Below are 17495 nucleotides of genomic sequence, written 5' to 3'. Positions count from 1 at the left end.
AAACAGAATCCATTAAAAATTTACCAGAAATTAAAAGTAACTTTAGGAGAATACAAACTACAAAAGTTGATTTTAATTCTACATATTAGCAATAACCAATTAGAAACTGAAAACTTTTCAAGTACCATTTATAACAGTACCAAATAAAACACGTATCTATACAATATCCACGGATGCAAAAACTCAGTATTGTTAAAAATATGAACTCTCCCCCAAACTATCCATAATTTTGATGTAATACCAATAAAAATCTCCAATAGGGATTGTTTTGGTAGAAATCAATAAACAAATTATTTTATGGAGGGGCCAACAGAGTGGCTCAAGTAGCAAATGTGAGGCCCTGGGTTCAAACCCCAATACTGCAAATAAATAAATAAATAAATAAATAAATAAAATTTATATGAAAAAGCAAAGGAACTAAAACACAAGACAATTTTTTAAATAAAGAACAAAACTGGAAGAATTGCACTACTGGTTTCTAAGACTTCTTTGAAAGCTAAAGTAAGGAAGACCATTTGGCATTTGCAACAGGACAGATACATAGGTTAACAGAAAAGAAGAATCCAGAAATAGACACATACATATGTGATGTATTTATTTTTGGCCAAGGTACCAAGACAATTCAAGAGAAAAGACAGTCTTTTCAAGAAATAGTGCAAGAACAACTAATGGCCTAAGTGCAAGACGTTTTTAAAACTAGAAGAATCTTTGTGACCCTAGCCTTAAATTAAGCAAAGATTTCTTAAACAGAACACACACACACTCACAGAGATCTACAAAAGACAAGATATAAATAAACTGGATTTCATCAAAATGAAAAAGTGCTCTGTGAAAGACAAGAGACCCATGAGAGACAAAGAGAAATCAGACTTAATGAGAACATGAGCCGAACACTTGTGAAAAAGCAGTGGTGTACAGAGTGAAACATTCTTACAACAATCTAACTTAAAAATAAATTAAAAAACAAGACATATGAATAGACATTTGATCAAAGAGACAGAGGTACAGGGGATAAAAATAAGCACACAATAGTTAATGCAAATAAAAATGACAATGAAATAGTACTACACATCATCTATTAGAATGGCCTTAAAGGAAATTAAATACACTAAGGAAAGAGTTCTTAAAATGTCACTAAAGTACTTAACTGTAGGAAGTTATAACCAATTACATAAGCACAGATATAGCTAATACTACTTGTCAGAAAAGCACTATAACAAAGTTACAATGCATTAGATTTAATACTGCCCATACTTAATCTAGACAGTTGTTTTTATGTCAGTGGAAAGTATTGTTACTAACAAAAATTCAAACTTATAAGGGAAAGCAAATGTGTCATGAAATGGCTGCATTGTGGATAATTTAAGGCAGTCTATACAAAGTTTCACAATGGAGCTGTTTTCCAGAACCTTACCAATTTCCGGACAGTTTCCCTTAAAGCTTTCTCATCCTCAATCATAATGGCCATGTCCTTCTGAACAGTTGAAGCCACTACAACATCTAGCACATCAGCCTTGGAAGCCATCTTGCAGATCATCTCATCATGGGAAAACACACAGTAACGGTGAAGCAAGCGATAATGCTCCACACACTGTCGGCCTAATGGTAACTGTGTCAAAAGATAGAAGGAAATACTTGACATTCATCTCATGTATTTCCAAAAACTTCTGACTTCTACTATCACATTACCAAACATTACAATCTGGGTCAAAACACTTACCACTTCTCAATCTTAAAACCAGACAAGATTCTTAGACCAGGCCTTGGGTATTATTTGTCTTTACAACCCAAAGGTACAGCATATTAGGTATCTTGATTAAAAAGCAGTTTAGAAAAAAATGTATTAACAATAAATGAACTTGCATAATAATAGAGAATCTAATTGGAAATATGAATTTACACATTTCTTGAAACAACTGTGCTAAATTAGTTATGCTCAACCTATTTCAGGTAATAACAATACTCCAAAACCTTTATAATGGAAAATAAGCTTAGATAAAGCTAATACTACTCATCAGAAAAGCACTGTAACGAAGTTACAATTCATTAGATTTAATACTGCCCATACTTAATCTAGACAATTTTTTTATGTCAATGGAAAGAAGCATTACTAACAAAAATTCAAATTTATACAGGAAAACAAATGTGTCATGAAATAGCTGCATTGTGGATAACTTAAGCCAATCTATACAAAGTTTCACAATGGAACTATTTGATACCAGTTTGCAATAAGCTTCAGCCAGGAAATAAACAAACTCATTTCTTTATCAAAAGTCTTGCTGCAAGTCAGGCTACTTAGAAGGCTAAGGTAGATGGTTGGCTTGCACCCACAAGCTCAGGGCTAGTCTCAAAAAAGGAAAAGAAGCCAACAACAAAAAACGCCACAACTACAAAAAAGCAAATCTTGGGGCTGTGGCATGGCTCAAGTGGTGGAGCACCTCAGTGCTGGGCCCTGAGACCAAACCCCCTATACCACCAACAACTATTATTACAAAAGAAAAAAATCAGCTGAATTAAGCAGTGTGTTTATTAGTACATTCTTGATTTACAGTGTGATACAAGTTCCTTACCTCACTGTGAACTGGTGAAGAATTTGCAGACTGGCCAGATGAGCAGCAATCAGTTGAAACAACTATACACAGGGTTTTGGGGGTGTGTGTGTGTGTGTGTGTGTGTGTGTGTGTGTGTGTGTGTGTGTGTGTGTGAATCATATTAGTTGTATGGGGAATGGGAGTGCTTCATTCATTGACACTTATATCACTAACAGTTTTTAAAGCACTATATACTATTTCCAAAGAGAAACAATAGATTTTAAAAAGCTCAATAACATAATTACATACCCAATCAACAGTGCAGAAATTAACAGCTTCAGCAAAATTAAAACCTTGGTTAAAACCACTATGGTAGGCTCTTGGAAATGTAATCACAAACTCCCCAGCACACTGATTCGTTCGGTAAACCTAAAGAGAAGAATACTGAGGTTATTAGATAGTAACATTCTCATGAGGACAATATGGGCATAGACTATTAGATGACTCTCAAAAAAAAAAAAATGCAGCTTTCTGCCAGTTAAAAGTGAGCAAGAAAACAAAACTTCTTGAGGTAGAATAATCATCTAGTTTCTGCCACAAGATGGAGCAGTATCCCAGACTACCAGAGTTAATTAGTATTTGAACAGAAAACATTCTTTGTGCCACAAAAATCTAGCTGCATCTAGGATTAAGACACATCTTTCTAAATACAGCTATAATCAAGAATATTCTAATGCAATATTATCTCCAAACTGGACTTTCTATCACCAATCAAAGAAAATCTACTCTATTTCAAGAATCTCTTAACATACAGAGCTCCTCCTGTTTGGAGCTCAAATTTACCTCCCATCATTTCCCCCTTCCAACCAACTCACCCCAAAAGCACCTGAACTGCTCTAAGCATACATACTGTTACACTGAACTTATATAACGTTAGTTCTTTTCATCTTTATATCTCTACATTAATAGTTATCCAAAATGTGGTCCCCTAGAACAACAGAGTCATTAACTGAACACCTGTTAGAAATGCAACTTATCAAGTCCCACCCAGACCAGAAAATACCAGTAGCTCAGGGGAGGGGCAGGGACAGGGGCAGATCAGCCATGTGCATGGAAGTATGTTTCTGAGGGCAGATACAGGCTTAAGTTTTAAGACCACTTATCACATGAGCACGATCCCTTCTAGTGGACTACTTCCTGCCTCCCCTACCTCACCCTTTGCCATACTCACTAGTAAGTACAAGAACAACTCCACTTCAGAGGACATCTCACTTAGGAAGCTCTTGGATTCAGTCTCCCACTGACAGCCCTGTTAAATCACACCATCCTTTCCATTATCTGTATAAACATGGACCATCTTTTTCCTTAAATTATGAATCCCTCAATGAAGGAATTCATTCACCTGTTTCTATAGTTTCAGAATCTGGTCCCTCATGGTTTCCTCAAACTTTGAAGAACCAGACAGCCAGGTCTTCAATAGGGCAAGCTACCTGACATATTGAAAAGACCAATCACTGTGAGGAAGGAAACAATCAATGAGGAAAATACTAACAATAAAGAGATGGCAAAATTTTGGTCCTTGTCAGTCATTATTTTTTTTCTCACTTTTTTTTTGAGATAGGCTCTCACTGTGTAGCCCAGGCTGTCCTCAAACTTGTGATCCTCCTGCCTCAGCCTCCCAAGTATGGGAATTACAGGTGTGCATCACCATACTCAGCTAAATTTTGGGGATTTTATTTGTTTTTCTGCAATGCAGGGGCTTGAACCCAGAACCTTGAGGATGCTAGGCAGGCAACCAACCACTGAGTTACATCCCTAAACCCTTAGTCATTATTTTCTAAGCTATGGTCTGTGCATAATTATGATCCCTCAAAGTGCAAAACTATGATCCCCACTGACTAGCCTGTGAACCCTAAAGCATAAAATTTAGGTCATAGCAAGATCAAGAATTCACTTGAATACTAGTAATCTATCATTTCTTTTTATTTAGTTAATCAGGATGGATGGACTCTTCAAACATAAGCATTTCAATGTGGCCTCCCCAAATATCTTCAGAGTTGCTCCAAAAGGAACCAAGCATTTGAGTGTCATTTCATATAGTGGCCACAAGAGAAAATAGCATCAAAAGTACCTTCCAGTCATATACTAAGAATCCTAAAATCCAAGCTCAAGACATTAAATTTTCTCTGAAAATAAGCATAACTGGGGGTAGGGGTATAAATAACTAAATTCTACTAAGCATGTCATTTCAGTTCTTCAATCAAAATTAAGAGCATGTAAACTGAATAAAATTAAAGTAGGGACACAGTATGAAAAATTCTGACACCAGAGTTTATATCTAATTGTAACAGAATGTAGCCATTTTCACAGTAAACCAATTTATACTGGCAGGTAATTATTTTTTAAAGCTTTTGTTTTGTTGATTGAAGTTATAAAAAATTAACTATAAAAAAGTTATAGTTCAGAAGGCATTAATGGGGACGGCTGTACAACTGTGAAGGCACTGAAACCAATGAACTGTATGTCGAAACGTATCACATTTATTATTTGCAAAGCAAGGCTTTCCAGTAATCTAAGTACTAGCTGCAACAAATTAATTTTTATGGTGTCTGAGCATCTAGGCCCATTGGGTTAAATGCTACATAGTACAAAGCTGGAGCAAACAGCTGTTTCTGCTATCAAGTTACCATGGAAATTACAAAACCAAATCAACGTTACAAAAAAGTGAATAATAAAGAAAAAGAGAAGAGGTGAATTAAGTGTGAGTGACAGAAGAATTAACCCAAAACATACAGGCACTTCATGAGTCATCAGAGTATTGGGGTTCATGATGGTCACAAGCTGATGGAGCAGATCTGGCTGGGACACAAAGAGCTCTGGAGCGAGCTTCTTCATTACATTTTCTAGTTGCTCGGCAGCGTACCCTGGAACTCCATACCAGGTTTTTGGCTCACCCCTGTAAATTATAAAAGCAAATCAATTTGCAACACCAAGGCAAACAAAATGGCTAACCCATTCGCATTTTTGAGACCTTGCTCGGTAAGACTAAGCTACAAAGGAATGTTCAAACCAAAGAAGCACCATTAGAAATGTGATCTGAACATACGCAATGCATTTACCCCGGCAAGTATAAAGTTCAAGCATGAGACTTTCCATCTGAGTCCTTCTCCCAGCTCCCATTTTCATCTGACCTTTACAAAACGCAGACCTCTAGAATTTCTTAAGAATACAAAGTTTCACATTTGCTACTGAATATGTGATTGCCACAATTTCCTAAAGCAACTGACAATGGATGGCAAGTCTCCACCTTCCTTTTCCCTTGCCCATTCTGATAGATGAGGTTAAATCAAACACTAACAAGGCAATTAGCATTTCTGAAGAGCTCTTACATTTCAAAACACTTTATATTGTCAACCAATTAATCCATAACATCTCTGTGAAGTACAGTAAATATCATCTTCATTTTACAGCTAGGAAACAGAATTGATGCTGTCATACATGTGCCAGCTCCCTCTTTCTTGCCCATCTTCAAATTCCTTGCGTGGGGTTTTGAGTGAATTATAGACCTTCAGGTATTTTTGTGTTTAGAAGCAAGAGAAATGAAGAGGAAAAAACAGATGTGAAGAAACAGCTTTGGTTGAATAGTGTGAACAGTAAAGAAGTCCAAGTACCTGCCTCCTTGTCTGCCACACACATGAAGATGAGGCTCACGCTACAAAGTGTATAATGCCAGAATTCAGCATCGCAAAAAGGAAGTTGACCATTCCACAGACTTCCCAAAGGGAAGGGGGTACCAATGCTGCCACTGATACCTAATAAGATTTCCAGTGAAAGCAAAGCACAGTGCTTTTTAACCTACCTGTGAGTGAAGACATATTTACTTCACATAAAAACTGTATCATGTCCCCAGAAACATGCTATACCTGCAAAATTGTGTGTGTGTGCAGTTTCAGAAGATGCATGGACTTTGTAGGAAGCATTAGGAACCACTGTCTTAACTTGACAAGATGCCTGGTTTACCAGTAGTGAAAACACAAGGGAGCTCATTACTCTTCACACAGTTAAGACACATCGGAGAGGAAGAGGGAACTTTTTCCTACCCAGCTTGCATACTGCTCTGTTCATAGGCTCTATGTGGAACTTCTCACCAATGCAGGTAGTTGATTGAATAGCTCCAGTGGTCTTCAATATGCCAACAGAAGGAGGAAAAGCACATTCCCACATATAACCAAGGGAGTTTCATGCCACATATGTCAGCAGTAATGTGAGCAAGAACAGACTGCTCCATTACTGGCATATTGTTCAAATTCCAGCCACTATCAAGATATTCCTAAAACATAAGACAAAGGAGGATAAAGTTTTAGCTACAACATGCTAACACTTTAGAACTGGTTTTCTAAAAGCTGTATGAAAACAGACTCATTCAAAATAAAAGGGCCAGGAAAGGGGGAGGAAGGACACAGGCTACTACACTGACTTCTATGATGCCTGTAGATTAAAAAGGATTTGTACAGTGTATACATTTTTTTTTTTTGGGAGATAGAGGAACATAAACTGTGAGTCCATTTACATAAAGTTCAAAAAAAAAAAAAAAGAGCTCAGGGCATGCTCAAGTAGACCACCTGCCTAGCAAGTGCAAGGCTCTGAGAGTCCAAACCCCAGTACTGCCAAAAAATAAAAAGTTCAAATACAGTCAAACTAATCTATGGTGTTGGAAGTCAGGACACTGGTTGTCATGGAATAGGAAAGGTAATAAAGAAAAAACAAAGGAGAGCTTCTGAGAAAATCCTAGTTCTTGTTCTAGTGCTGATTACACAGGTGTGGCCAGTTTGTGAAAATTCACCAAACTCCACATATCTAATTATGTACTTTTCTGTGCCTATGTTAGATTTTTTTTTTTTTAATTCAACGTCCTACCAGAATAAGAATAGAAATCTTCTTGGAAACATGCTGGTGTGGAAACAGTAGACTCGTAAACATCAAGATTCAAACATGAATTTGTATGGTCTCAATATCCCTCAGATTTTCTTCAGAAGGAGAAAACAAGGTTATGGAATCTGATGGCAAAGGGCAGTATATAATTTTCCCCCATCACTGTAACGCAGTGGCAGTGACAGGAATCTGTATGGACTTCCAACTTTTCTTGAAATCATTAAAACTCTAATAATTAAGGATTTACTGAAAGTAATCACAAATTACTTCGAGCTGACCAAACAGAATATCAATACATAATTCAATTTTCAAGGCACTTACATAGGCTTTTATTTTTTACAGTAATGCTGCTATTAATCCAGTGTTTTTAGAGCAAGGATCTGCTCCACAACAGCTTCAAAGGCAGAACTCCCCAAAGTAAAAGTCCTCATGGAGTGGGCCTACCTCTTCCTCAGGGGACAGTTTGATCTTTCCATCTCGAACAGGAAATCCACTGCCAAACTCCTTTGAAGCAATATCGGCTCCATACTCCACTGTGACATCCTCTTCAATAGTGCTTACCAAGCGCCAAAATTCTTTTTCAACCAGTTCTGTAGGAACCATCTGGAAATACAAGGAAGAGGAAAAAAGAAGTAAGCTTTCTCATTTATTCACAAACTCACTATTTAAGTGTTAGGAATCAGAAAAATTCTGTCCATAATGTGCCATAATTGATCCCAGGCAGTTCAGGCAACAACTCTTATCTTCTAAAAGGAATTTTACAATTAAGAAGCATAAGAATTGATTAAGAACTCATATTGCAGACTGGGGACTCAACTCAAGTGGTAGAGCAATTGCCTAGCAAGCACAATCCCCTAAACTCAATGCCCAGTGCTACAGGAAAAAAAAAATTCATGTTTCTTGCTGGCTGTGGTAGTACATGCCTATAATCTCAGCAATTAGGAAGCAGAGCAGGAGGATCTTGAGTTCTAGGCCAGCCTGGACTACATAGTGAGATCCTGTCTCAAAAAAAACATGTTCCTTTATCACAAATGCAGCCACAATTGTAAAATGGACTCAAGGAAAATAAAATACTGCCATCTACAAACTGGGAATATTTTTGTGTTTTGAGAAATGCAGCACACAACTTGGCTGGTGACTATAGTAATAATGGGTCAGCTGGGTTTGAATGATGCTTTCTACTTCAAGGCTTAGGACACATCATCTGAGTCCATCCTTTCATTTGTTTCACTAGACCTGGCTGACAGTAATGTTGGCAACCATGGTGAAAAAGACAGGAAGCAGATTACGAACAAAAAGAGAAAATAATTTGCAGCAGCATGCCCTAGAATAAAGAGCCATCAGGCTGAGTGTCAAGGGTCTGTTGATAATCTGATTTAAGTCACGAGGCAAGTAACTTAAATGTCTGTTCTCAGTGCCTTCATCTTTTAAGTGAATTTAAGACCATTAAACAAGCAAACATTTTAAGTAATTACTAGCAGATGTTAGAGACGTTAGGGAAAACATGTTCACTCACACATTGCTGGAGTCTCATAAATTGATACAGCTATTGGGATAAGCCTAGGGATAAATATTCTCACCTGTCTTCAGTAATCATCCCAAGACACTAATCCAACTACAGATCTACCTGCATGAAGGTTTACTGAAGCACATAGTAGAACTGAGGAAAACTACATCTTAAATATCCAGAATTATTGTAGAAACCATTTAACTTTGTGTACTGTTCTGATAGAATACTGAATGAAACCTGCTTAATACTTATAAGTGAAAAAGGGAGAAATAGAACCAGAAGCTCATTGTGAAGTTTACAATACTAATTTAGATTATACAACAACATATTAATAAACGTGTCCCAAGCACAGCACACTGCTCGGCACACAATCATTCAATAAAGGCTGAAGTTTTCTTTAAATTACATGTGCTGTGCTAAAAGGACTGTTGATGGTTTGCTGTTACAGTTGCTGAAGTTGTGGGAAAGAGGTGTCTTTAGTAAAATCTTATAATGAAAAATCAGAATGATTTTTAATACTACTAAGCATTGAAAGTTCCATTCTACATAATGGCTTTCAGAGTGAAGTTTCAACTCAAATCTGTTCTTAGGTAGATTTTTTTCTTCAAAAGCTAGGGCTGGTAGAGTGGCTCAAGAGGTAGAGCGCCTGCCTAGCAAGTGTGAGGACCTGAGTTCAAACCCCAGTGCTGCCAAAAAGAAAAAAAAAAAAGTTACTAACATCCTAAATCAAAGCAGTATAGATGTACATACGTGGACTGGCATGTTGAAGTAATCAGATTTGAACGCATCTGCCATTTCCCCAAAAGTACGAAGTGTATAGTCCCTGGCTGCTTGTTCAAAGCCAAATGCTTCTTGTGGCTTACTACATTCCTGCAAATAAACAAGAAAATTTGTGTTCTAGGTGACACTTGAAACTGTCAAGTATATTTGGTCATCAAATGGGCAGATAAAAAACAAGGTTTTTAATTTATTTATTTTACCTCTATGTAAGTTTACACTAGAAAAATCAAACTGCCTGAAGAATGAGGTAGTTCTAGTAAGTAAATGAAATAAACTTTTTGCTACTGAGCAAATAAAATATCTATGTTACCAATTACAACCTGGAGTAATTTAAAATTTATAAAGATACAGCCTAAAATTTTGACTTCCTTCAGGATCAAATAGTGTTACCAACACTAAAAATGAAAGGAATAATGTCCCTCAAGAGTTAAAACTATAAAATCAACACATAATAGACCAAACTAGAGATAAAACACTTGGTGGAAACAGAATAGCTCTCAGACCAGCAATATTTCATTACAAACTAATGATGCCATTAAAAACCACTGCATGGTTAACGGGGGCAGTATAAGCTACCTAGATCATAAGGAGCCAATGGATTTGAATATTCCAGACCCACTGGTAAGGTCATCACTTATCAAAGTATTAAATATTTAATTAATCTAACACCCATTATCCCTTGCTCTGTCCCAGGTCTAATAACATCTCCTGATGGGGACACCACCATGTTATAATGTAAAACTGTACGGAAAAGCACTAACCCTTAATATCCAAGCCACACAATACAAAACTTCTTACTTAAATCTAAACTCTAAGACAAATATAATATTCCAACTGACTGCTTCATACTACAAAATAATCCTCAGAAAGCAGTGGCAAATCCTTTCCCGATTTTATTAAAAATATCAGTAATCACAGTAAAACGTAATAGTATTTATGATAATTACTACAATCATTCAGTCATTTATGTAATTCCATTTGTTTAAAAAAGAAAATACTCTGGATGAATACATATCAAGGTATTAACAGGGGTTAACCCTATGCATTGTGAAACTATTTTAAGTTGTTCAGTGTTTAAGAATTCTTACAAAGAGCATATAGTACTTTTTGCAAGGGAATTTTTTAATATATAGGAGAAGCAAAGGTTTCTGAATACACTGCTGAGGGAAGCAGCAGACAGATGAACAAGAGAAAGTGCTGGTGCCCTGATTTAAGGCTTGGGCAGGCCTTTAAGGAGTTACTTGGCCTAGATGGGCCTTGTTGATTGGCTGGTTGTTTCTTCCTCAAAAGATGGTTTGACTGTAACTGAACTTCACACCTCAGTCCTTACTTCCTCATTCTGCCTGGCTCTTGGTATTTTGTTTCCTCCATGCCTTGAAATTTTTTTTTTAAGTAGAATTATTTACAAAAATTTTTGCTGCGTGTCAGCTACCTGCATATACTGCAAAACTTTCTAAGACCTTTTTCTAAGACCCATTTAGAATCAGCCTAAATGGGCTTCATTATTACCCACTGCCAAATCTAAACCTCACAAGCAAAGGAAAATGCGCTAAAAGAAAATTTTATTCTGTTTCTGTCATTACTATTTACCTGAGCCAAACACTTAGGACACCTCCAATCTCCCTTGGGAACATCATGGAGAGGTGGGATCAAGCAAAATGTATGGTAACTGTCATCACAGCCATCACACAAGAGAAGCCGATCTTCATCATTGCCACTGCCACATAAGAGGCAGACATACAAATCTACCTGCAGCAACGAAAATGGGCACAGAACAAAGTAACATGAACTATTACTTGATTTGTGAAATACTAGGAATGAAATGGACCTAAGATATAATCTAGACTCTTCAACCTCTTTTTTTCTTTATTACGGTACTAAAGATCAAACCCAGGGATGCATGTTATACAAGTACTCTACCACTGAACCACATCCCCAACCCATGTAAGGGACACTTTAAATAAAAACGCTTCACTTTTATTTCATAATACCGCATGCATTCTTAATTCTCAAATGTGATCTTCTAACTTTCTCATCTGGTGCTTAAAGTTTGCTGTTTAAATCGCTAGTTTTTAGTAATTTAAAGATAATCTTCTAGAGCTGGATGGAGTGGTGTACACCTGGAATCCTAGGACTTGGGGGGCAGAGCAAGGAGGATCATGAGTTCAAGGTCAGCCTGAACTGTATAGTGGGACTCTGACTCAAATACCCAAAATGATAATCTTCTAGAAGAATAAGGTGTTGGGCAATAAATTACTAGCATAGTCAAAAACAGAATTTATGAAGGAAAAATTCAATTTTTCCATATTTAAAAGTAAAGAACATTGTTTTCAAGTTAATTAACTACTTTTTACTAATATTTAAAGTCAGCAGGTATGATGGAACATGCCTATAATCCTAGCACTCAGGAGGCTGAGGCAAGAGGATGGAGCTCAAGATCAGAATGGACAAAACATAGTCAGATCCTATCTCAAAAAATAAAGGACTGCAAGCATGATTCAAATTGTAGAGTGCCTGCCCACCAAAGTGTGCAGCCCTGAATTCAAACCCCAGTACCACCAAAAATAATAATTAAAATTAAAAAACAAACTATCACTTTCAATTCTACTTAGGGGGTCATGGCTAATAGGTTTCCCAAATGCCTGGGGATAAAGGATTTTTATTATGTGTTACATTCAGCTCAGATGCTGAATTGTAGAACGGACATCATGTTGGAGCCCTACCCTTAGTATATGACAGTATCTAGAGACAGGGCCTTCAGGGAGGTGATTAAGGTAAAATCAGGTCATGAGAGTGGGCCCAACTCCAATGTGACCTAGTATACTTATAAAAAGAGGAGACCAGGACATAGATACGTACAGAAAAAAGATCATGTGAAGACACAGGGAGAAGTCAAGCAGAGAGGCCTCAGAAAAACCTACCTTGCCAACACCTTCATCTCAGAGCTTGAGATGAAGAACCAGCTTACAGAACCATGAGAAACTTTGATGTCTAAGTCTCTCTGTCTGCGGTACTTCCTAGCAAACTAATACATTCCCCACTAATAAGAAGTGGAGAGCTCAACTAACAGGGAGGACCACTTTGAAAGTCTACTTACTGTAGGAAATAAAAATCTGGGCTCTGCAAATTTTCTGATTGTATCTTTGTATGGTGGGAAAGTGGCAGGTATTTATGGAGAAGACATTAGATCAGAGTAATGTCTAATTCTAAGGTAAAAGGCACTGTTACCAGACTCTCAGAGGAGGCAGGGAAGGACAACCAGGTACTTTCCTAACATCTCAAACTTTACTTTTAACAAGTTTTTCTAAAAGAATAAAGAGCTGTCCAACTCTGCCGTGCCTTTGCCAACTATTTCTCAACTCCATTCTTCTTCTTTCCTTCTTTGCCCTTGCTAGCTAAAAAGATGCATGTCAGCAACTTCATTCTTGATCTGTTCTTCAGTTCATCCGGAGGTGGGCTGGCGATTTATGAAAAATTCTATGCATGATGTAGCTTATTACTATTCAGTGCAAATGGAATGTGCTCCAGAAAAATGGCTGTCAGTGCCGTCCAGATTAGTGCTACTGTCTTCACAACGTAACCATGTATCTCATTTATAAATGGATACTGTAAAGTGACTGGAAAAGATCTTTCCATAGACACTAATTTAACCAATCCTAAATAAGGCACACAGTGTAAGCCTGTTTGTAAAGGGGGATGGGGGGGGGGTTTGAAGGAAAGGAACAGCTGTTTCTAATGATTTACTCTAGAATGTTTTCTTTCCAGATGATTGAGAAGCTGAAATTAAAAAAAAAAAAAAAAAAAAGATGCCAGGTTCCACAACAGTAACAGAACTTTGCTGTTTTCCGGGTTTTATTTTTTTCGTTTTTGGGGGAGGGGATGCTGTCTGTCTCTTCATTTTGTTCAGATAACTGCAGAAGCTGGAAAAATAACTGCTGCTACTGATACACAGCATGTTGCTATTATTGGTCTTTTTATAATTTATATTTTTTTGAAACTAGCTGTGCTATCAACTTTTGAAAAAAAGTATCCCAGTTTACAGCATTGACTTGGCACGGAAATTCATAGTGATACTGGTCTAGAAACATTCAACTTAATTATATTCCATTTGTGCATTTTCCAATGCACTGTGTTAAGTGCACTGGAAATATGAAGTCTTAGCTATATGGGTTGATTACAGAAATAAAGAAATAATAAGAGAAAAAGAAAAGGAAGGAAAGGAGGAGAAAGGAAAAGGAAAGAAAAGAGGGGCTGGCAGAGTGGCTCTAGTGGTAGAGCGGCTGCCTAGCAAGCACGAGGCCCTGTGCTCAACCCCCAGTATTACCAAAAAAAGAAAAGAAAAGGAAGAAAAGAAGGGATGCATGTCTTTCATCCCAGCTGCTCAGGAGGTTAAGGCAGAAGGATTTGAGGTCAGCTTGAGCAACACAGTGCGACTCCGTCTCATGAAACAAAGAAGTGGAAGGAGAAAAAGAAGATATGGGGGAAAGGAGGTATCAACTCACAGCACTGGTAGTTTTTTTAGATCGACTCTTGGGTTTTTCCTTCTCACTTTCTAAAATATAGTCTTTCTTCTCAATGGGTTCCTGCTTGATGTTACTTTTCATTTCTTTCTCTGCAGGAGGCAATCCAAAGTTAGCTTTTTTTTTCTTTTCCCCCCTAAATGTCACCCTAGAAAAAGTCAGTTCTTTCTGTACCATGCTTTTCTCTTATCTCCTTCCTCACCTCATCATCCCCCTCCTCCCAAAGCACACACAGCACAAAAACACAGCTGCACGTCTGTTTGCAGCGTAGTAGCAGAGCACTCAGTGTCACTAAGTTCAAGGGCTCGACACTGATCACTTCACCACAAGATACAAACTCTCACACCCGTTATATTTCAACATGTGGATGGCTCTGTGCACGCCGCTTAGGTTTGTGAGCTGAGCCTTCCAAACAGGAGCTGAGATGGCTAAGACACGGCATATATTGATGAAACCACGTTGCCCTTGATCATGACTGACTGAGTTCACCAACTCCACCTCTTCCACATATATTCTCTCTCCATGAGCTAAGATGATTTCTGGATCAACTTTCTGGTTCCAAACTTCCTGGTTCCAAAGACTGAAAATTTTGGCTAAAAACTAAGTTATGAATCACTGAACTATAACGTGCTAAGTGCACTCCACAAAGTTAATCCTTCAAATGAACCATTTCAAAGACAAGAAAAATGATGCTAACAGAAAGTAAGAAACATCTATAACTAGTTAGTGGTTGGGCCAGGACACAGCTTCATGTTGTTATTGATACACTACACTACACTGCCTTTCCACTGACTCACTAATCCCTAAGGAGAGGTATCTTAGTAATTTCTTCATTTGAATGTGCCACATGTGCACATACCACAAATTTTACCTCTCGAAGACTGACACCAAGTGACAGCGAGGCAAGCAATGATCACTAAAATTCAGACTCAGAAAGTATGTCTCTCTGCTTTGCCAGAAATAAATCTCTAAGAGTCAGATATCTATACTTTTCAGAAATCCTTTTTGTAAAAATGAATGTACTGAATTTCAAAGCAGCTATCTACAGCTGAGAAATTCACCTACGCTCCTAATATGCATACATGTCTGTTTCTTCCCCTGGGCAGTTAATTATGAGAACAAAGACAAAGAGATATTAAGATTTTATATTTCAAAGGACTAGTACATAATAATTGCTTTAATGTCCACTTAATTAATAAATATTTGTTTTTATTTATTTTTTCTTTCTTATTCATCTTACCATTTTCGCACTTTGGAGTTGGACAACCCATCCGGCGTCTCAGATTATGAGTCCTAGCTTCTGTTGTCTCTTCTGGTTCTATTTTAATACTCATGGCCTAAAAAAAAAGGTCACATACATGAATACTTTTTTTGAAAAAAGAAAGAAATTGTCTTAAAAATCCAATTAAAGAGGGAGATGGCTTGGGGATATACCCAAAAGAACGTGACACAGTTTACTCCAGAGGCACCTGCACACCCATGTTTATTGCAGCACTATTCACAATAGCCAAGTTATGGAAACAGCCAAGATGCCCCACTACTGATGAATGGATATTCATTGTGTATCTATACACAATGGAATTTTATGCAGCCATGAAGAAGAATGAAATGTTATCATTCGCAGGTAAATGGATGGAACTGGAGAACATCATTCTGAATGAGCTTAGCCTGGCCCAAAAGACCAAAAATCGTATGTTCTCCCTCATTAGGGGATTGGACTTTGATCATATGATAAAGCGAGACCACACAAGGAAGGTATGAGATAGGTAAAACACCCAAAAAACTAGATAGCATTTGTTGCCCTTAACGCACAGAAACTAAAGCAGATACTTTAAAGCAACTGAGGCCAATAGGAGAAGGGGACCAGGAACTAGAGAAAAGGTTAGATCAAAAAGAATTAACCTAGAAGGTAACACACATGCACAGGAAATCAATGTGAGTCAATTCCCTGTATAGCTATCCTTATCTCAACCAGCAAAAGCCCTTGTTCCTTTCTATTATTGCTTATACTCTCTCTTCAACAAAACTAGAGATAAGGGCAAAATAGTTTCTGCTTGGTAGCGAGGGGTTGGGGGGGGGGGATAAGGGAGGGAGGAGGGGTAAAGGAGGAAGCGGGGAAGGGGGGAGAAATGACCCAAACATTGTATGCACATATGAATATAATTTAAAAAAAAGAAAAAAAAAAGAGGGAGATGGCACAAACAATGCATACACATGTAAGTTAAGTGTAAAAATGATAAACTAAAAGGAGAAAAGGAAAAAAAAAAAAAGGATCACTGTTCCAGGCCAACCCAGGTAAATAATGGTTCATGAGACCTCCATCTCCAAAATAAAAAGAACAAAATGCACTGGAGGTGTGACTCTAGCAATAGAGTGTCTGCTTTGCAAGTGGTAAGCACTAAGTTCAATGCCCCCCAGTCCCCCGCAACCCAAAAAAATCCAATTGGAATCTCTAGGTGACTGTAACAGGGAATTCAAAACTTACTGTTTCTCCCCTTAGAGGAGAGACCCCTCTTTGAAACTACTCTTATTCAAGGTATAGAAGAGGAATCTTACAGGAGTATTCTCTATTATCATAGGTTGAAAAACAGGAGAAAAAAAAAATCAAAGAATCAGGGATAAACTAGGAGAAGTGTTACTACAACAACCCCTATTTTCCTCCTAGAAACTTCTCAGTTCATATCTGTTCACTTTATACTGTATTAAATTATCACTAAGCCTACTCCTGAAGCAGTTATGTAAATATCACAATTTTATTAGCTTCTAAGAATTTGCAAACCTCTTCTATACGCCACTGTTATTTGTGGAAAATTCAGCTTCCACAATTTTCTATAAATTCTTTTAACAAACAGTTCTTAAAAACTACACCTCTGGGTTGGAGAGTGTCTCTAGCAGTAGAATGTCTGCCTAGCAAGAGGATGCCCTAAGTTCAAATCCTAAAAAACTATACCTCTAACATCACAAATTACTACCTCAGTTACTCTCCCAGTTATTACGAATTACCAATCCCAGTTACTATTGTTACTTGAAATGCTACTATTTATTGGTAATGGAAATAAAACTATGTTAGTGGTCTCTAACACAATGCTTGGGGAAGTATACTTGGTATCACTTTGCCAGTGTCCACAGCTCACAGAGGTTTGTCGTTATCACTACGTGTCATCAATGCAGTCCCAAGCATCTGTAGCACTGGAGAATGTCTTGCATATAAAGATCAAGAAT

At 37.5% G+C, this 17495-nt stretch overlaps 1 protein-coding gene across 1 annotated transcript in view; it reads right to left on the bottom strand.

Moving 5' to 3' along the window:
• Window positions 1-17495, bottom strand: part of Kdm5b (lysine demethylase 5B) — a 71335-nt gene that overhangs the window by 18336 nt on the left and 35504 nt on the right. Inside the window, exons 6-14 of the mRNA XM_074048624.1 lie at window positions 15514-15610; window positions 14256-14365; window positions 11344-11502; window positions 9724-9843; window positions 7908-8066; window positions 6680-6861; window positions 5325-5487; window positions 2841-2960; window positions 1415-1609 (exon numbers count right to left, since the gene is read on the bottom strand). Of these exons, the coding sequence (XP_073904725.1) occupies window positions 1415-1609; window positions 2841-2960; window positions 5325-5487; window positions 6680-6861; window positions 7908-8066; window positions 9724-9843; window positions 11344-11502; window positions 14256-14365; window positions 15514-15610 (1305 nt within the window). The remainder of the gene's footprint in view (window positions 1-1414; window positions 1610-2840; window positions 2961-5324; window positions 5488-6679; window positions 6862-7907; window positions 8067-9723; window positions 9844-11343; window positions 11503-14255; window positions 14366-15513; window positions 15611-17495) is intronic.

Source organism: Castor canadensis, chromosome 11 (assembly GCF_047511655.1).
Source record: "Castor canadensis chromosome 11, mCasCan1.hap1v2, whole genome shotgun sequence".
Classification (NCBI taxonomy): Eukaryota; Metazoa; Chordata; class Mammalia; order Rodentia; family Castoridae; genus Castor; species Castor canadensis.
Note: the sequence above shows the minus strand (reverse complement) of the source record. Positions and strands in the feature narration are given on the sequence as shown.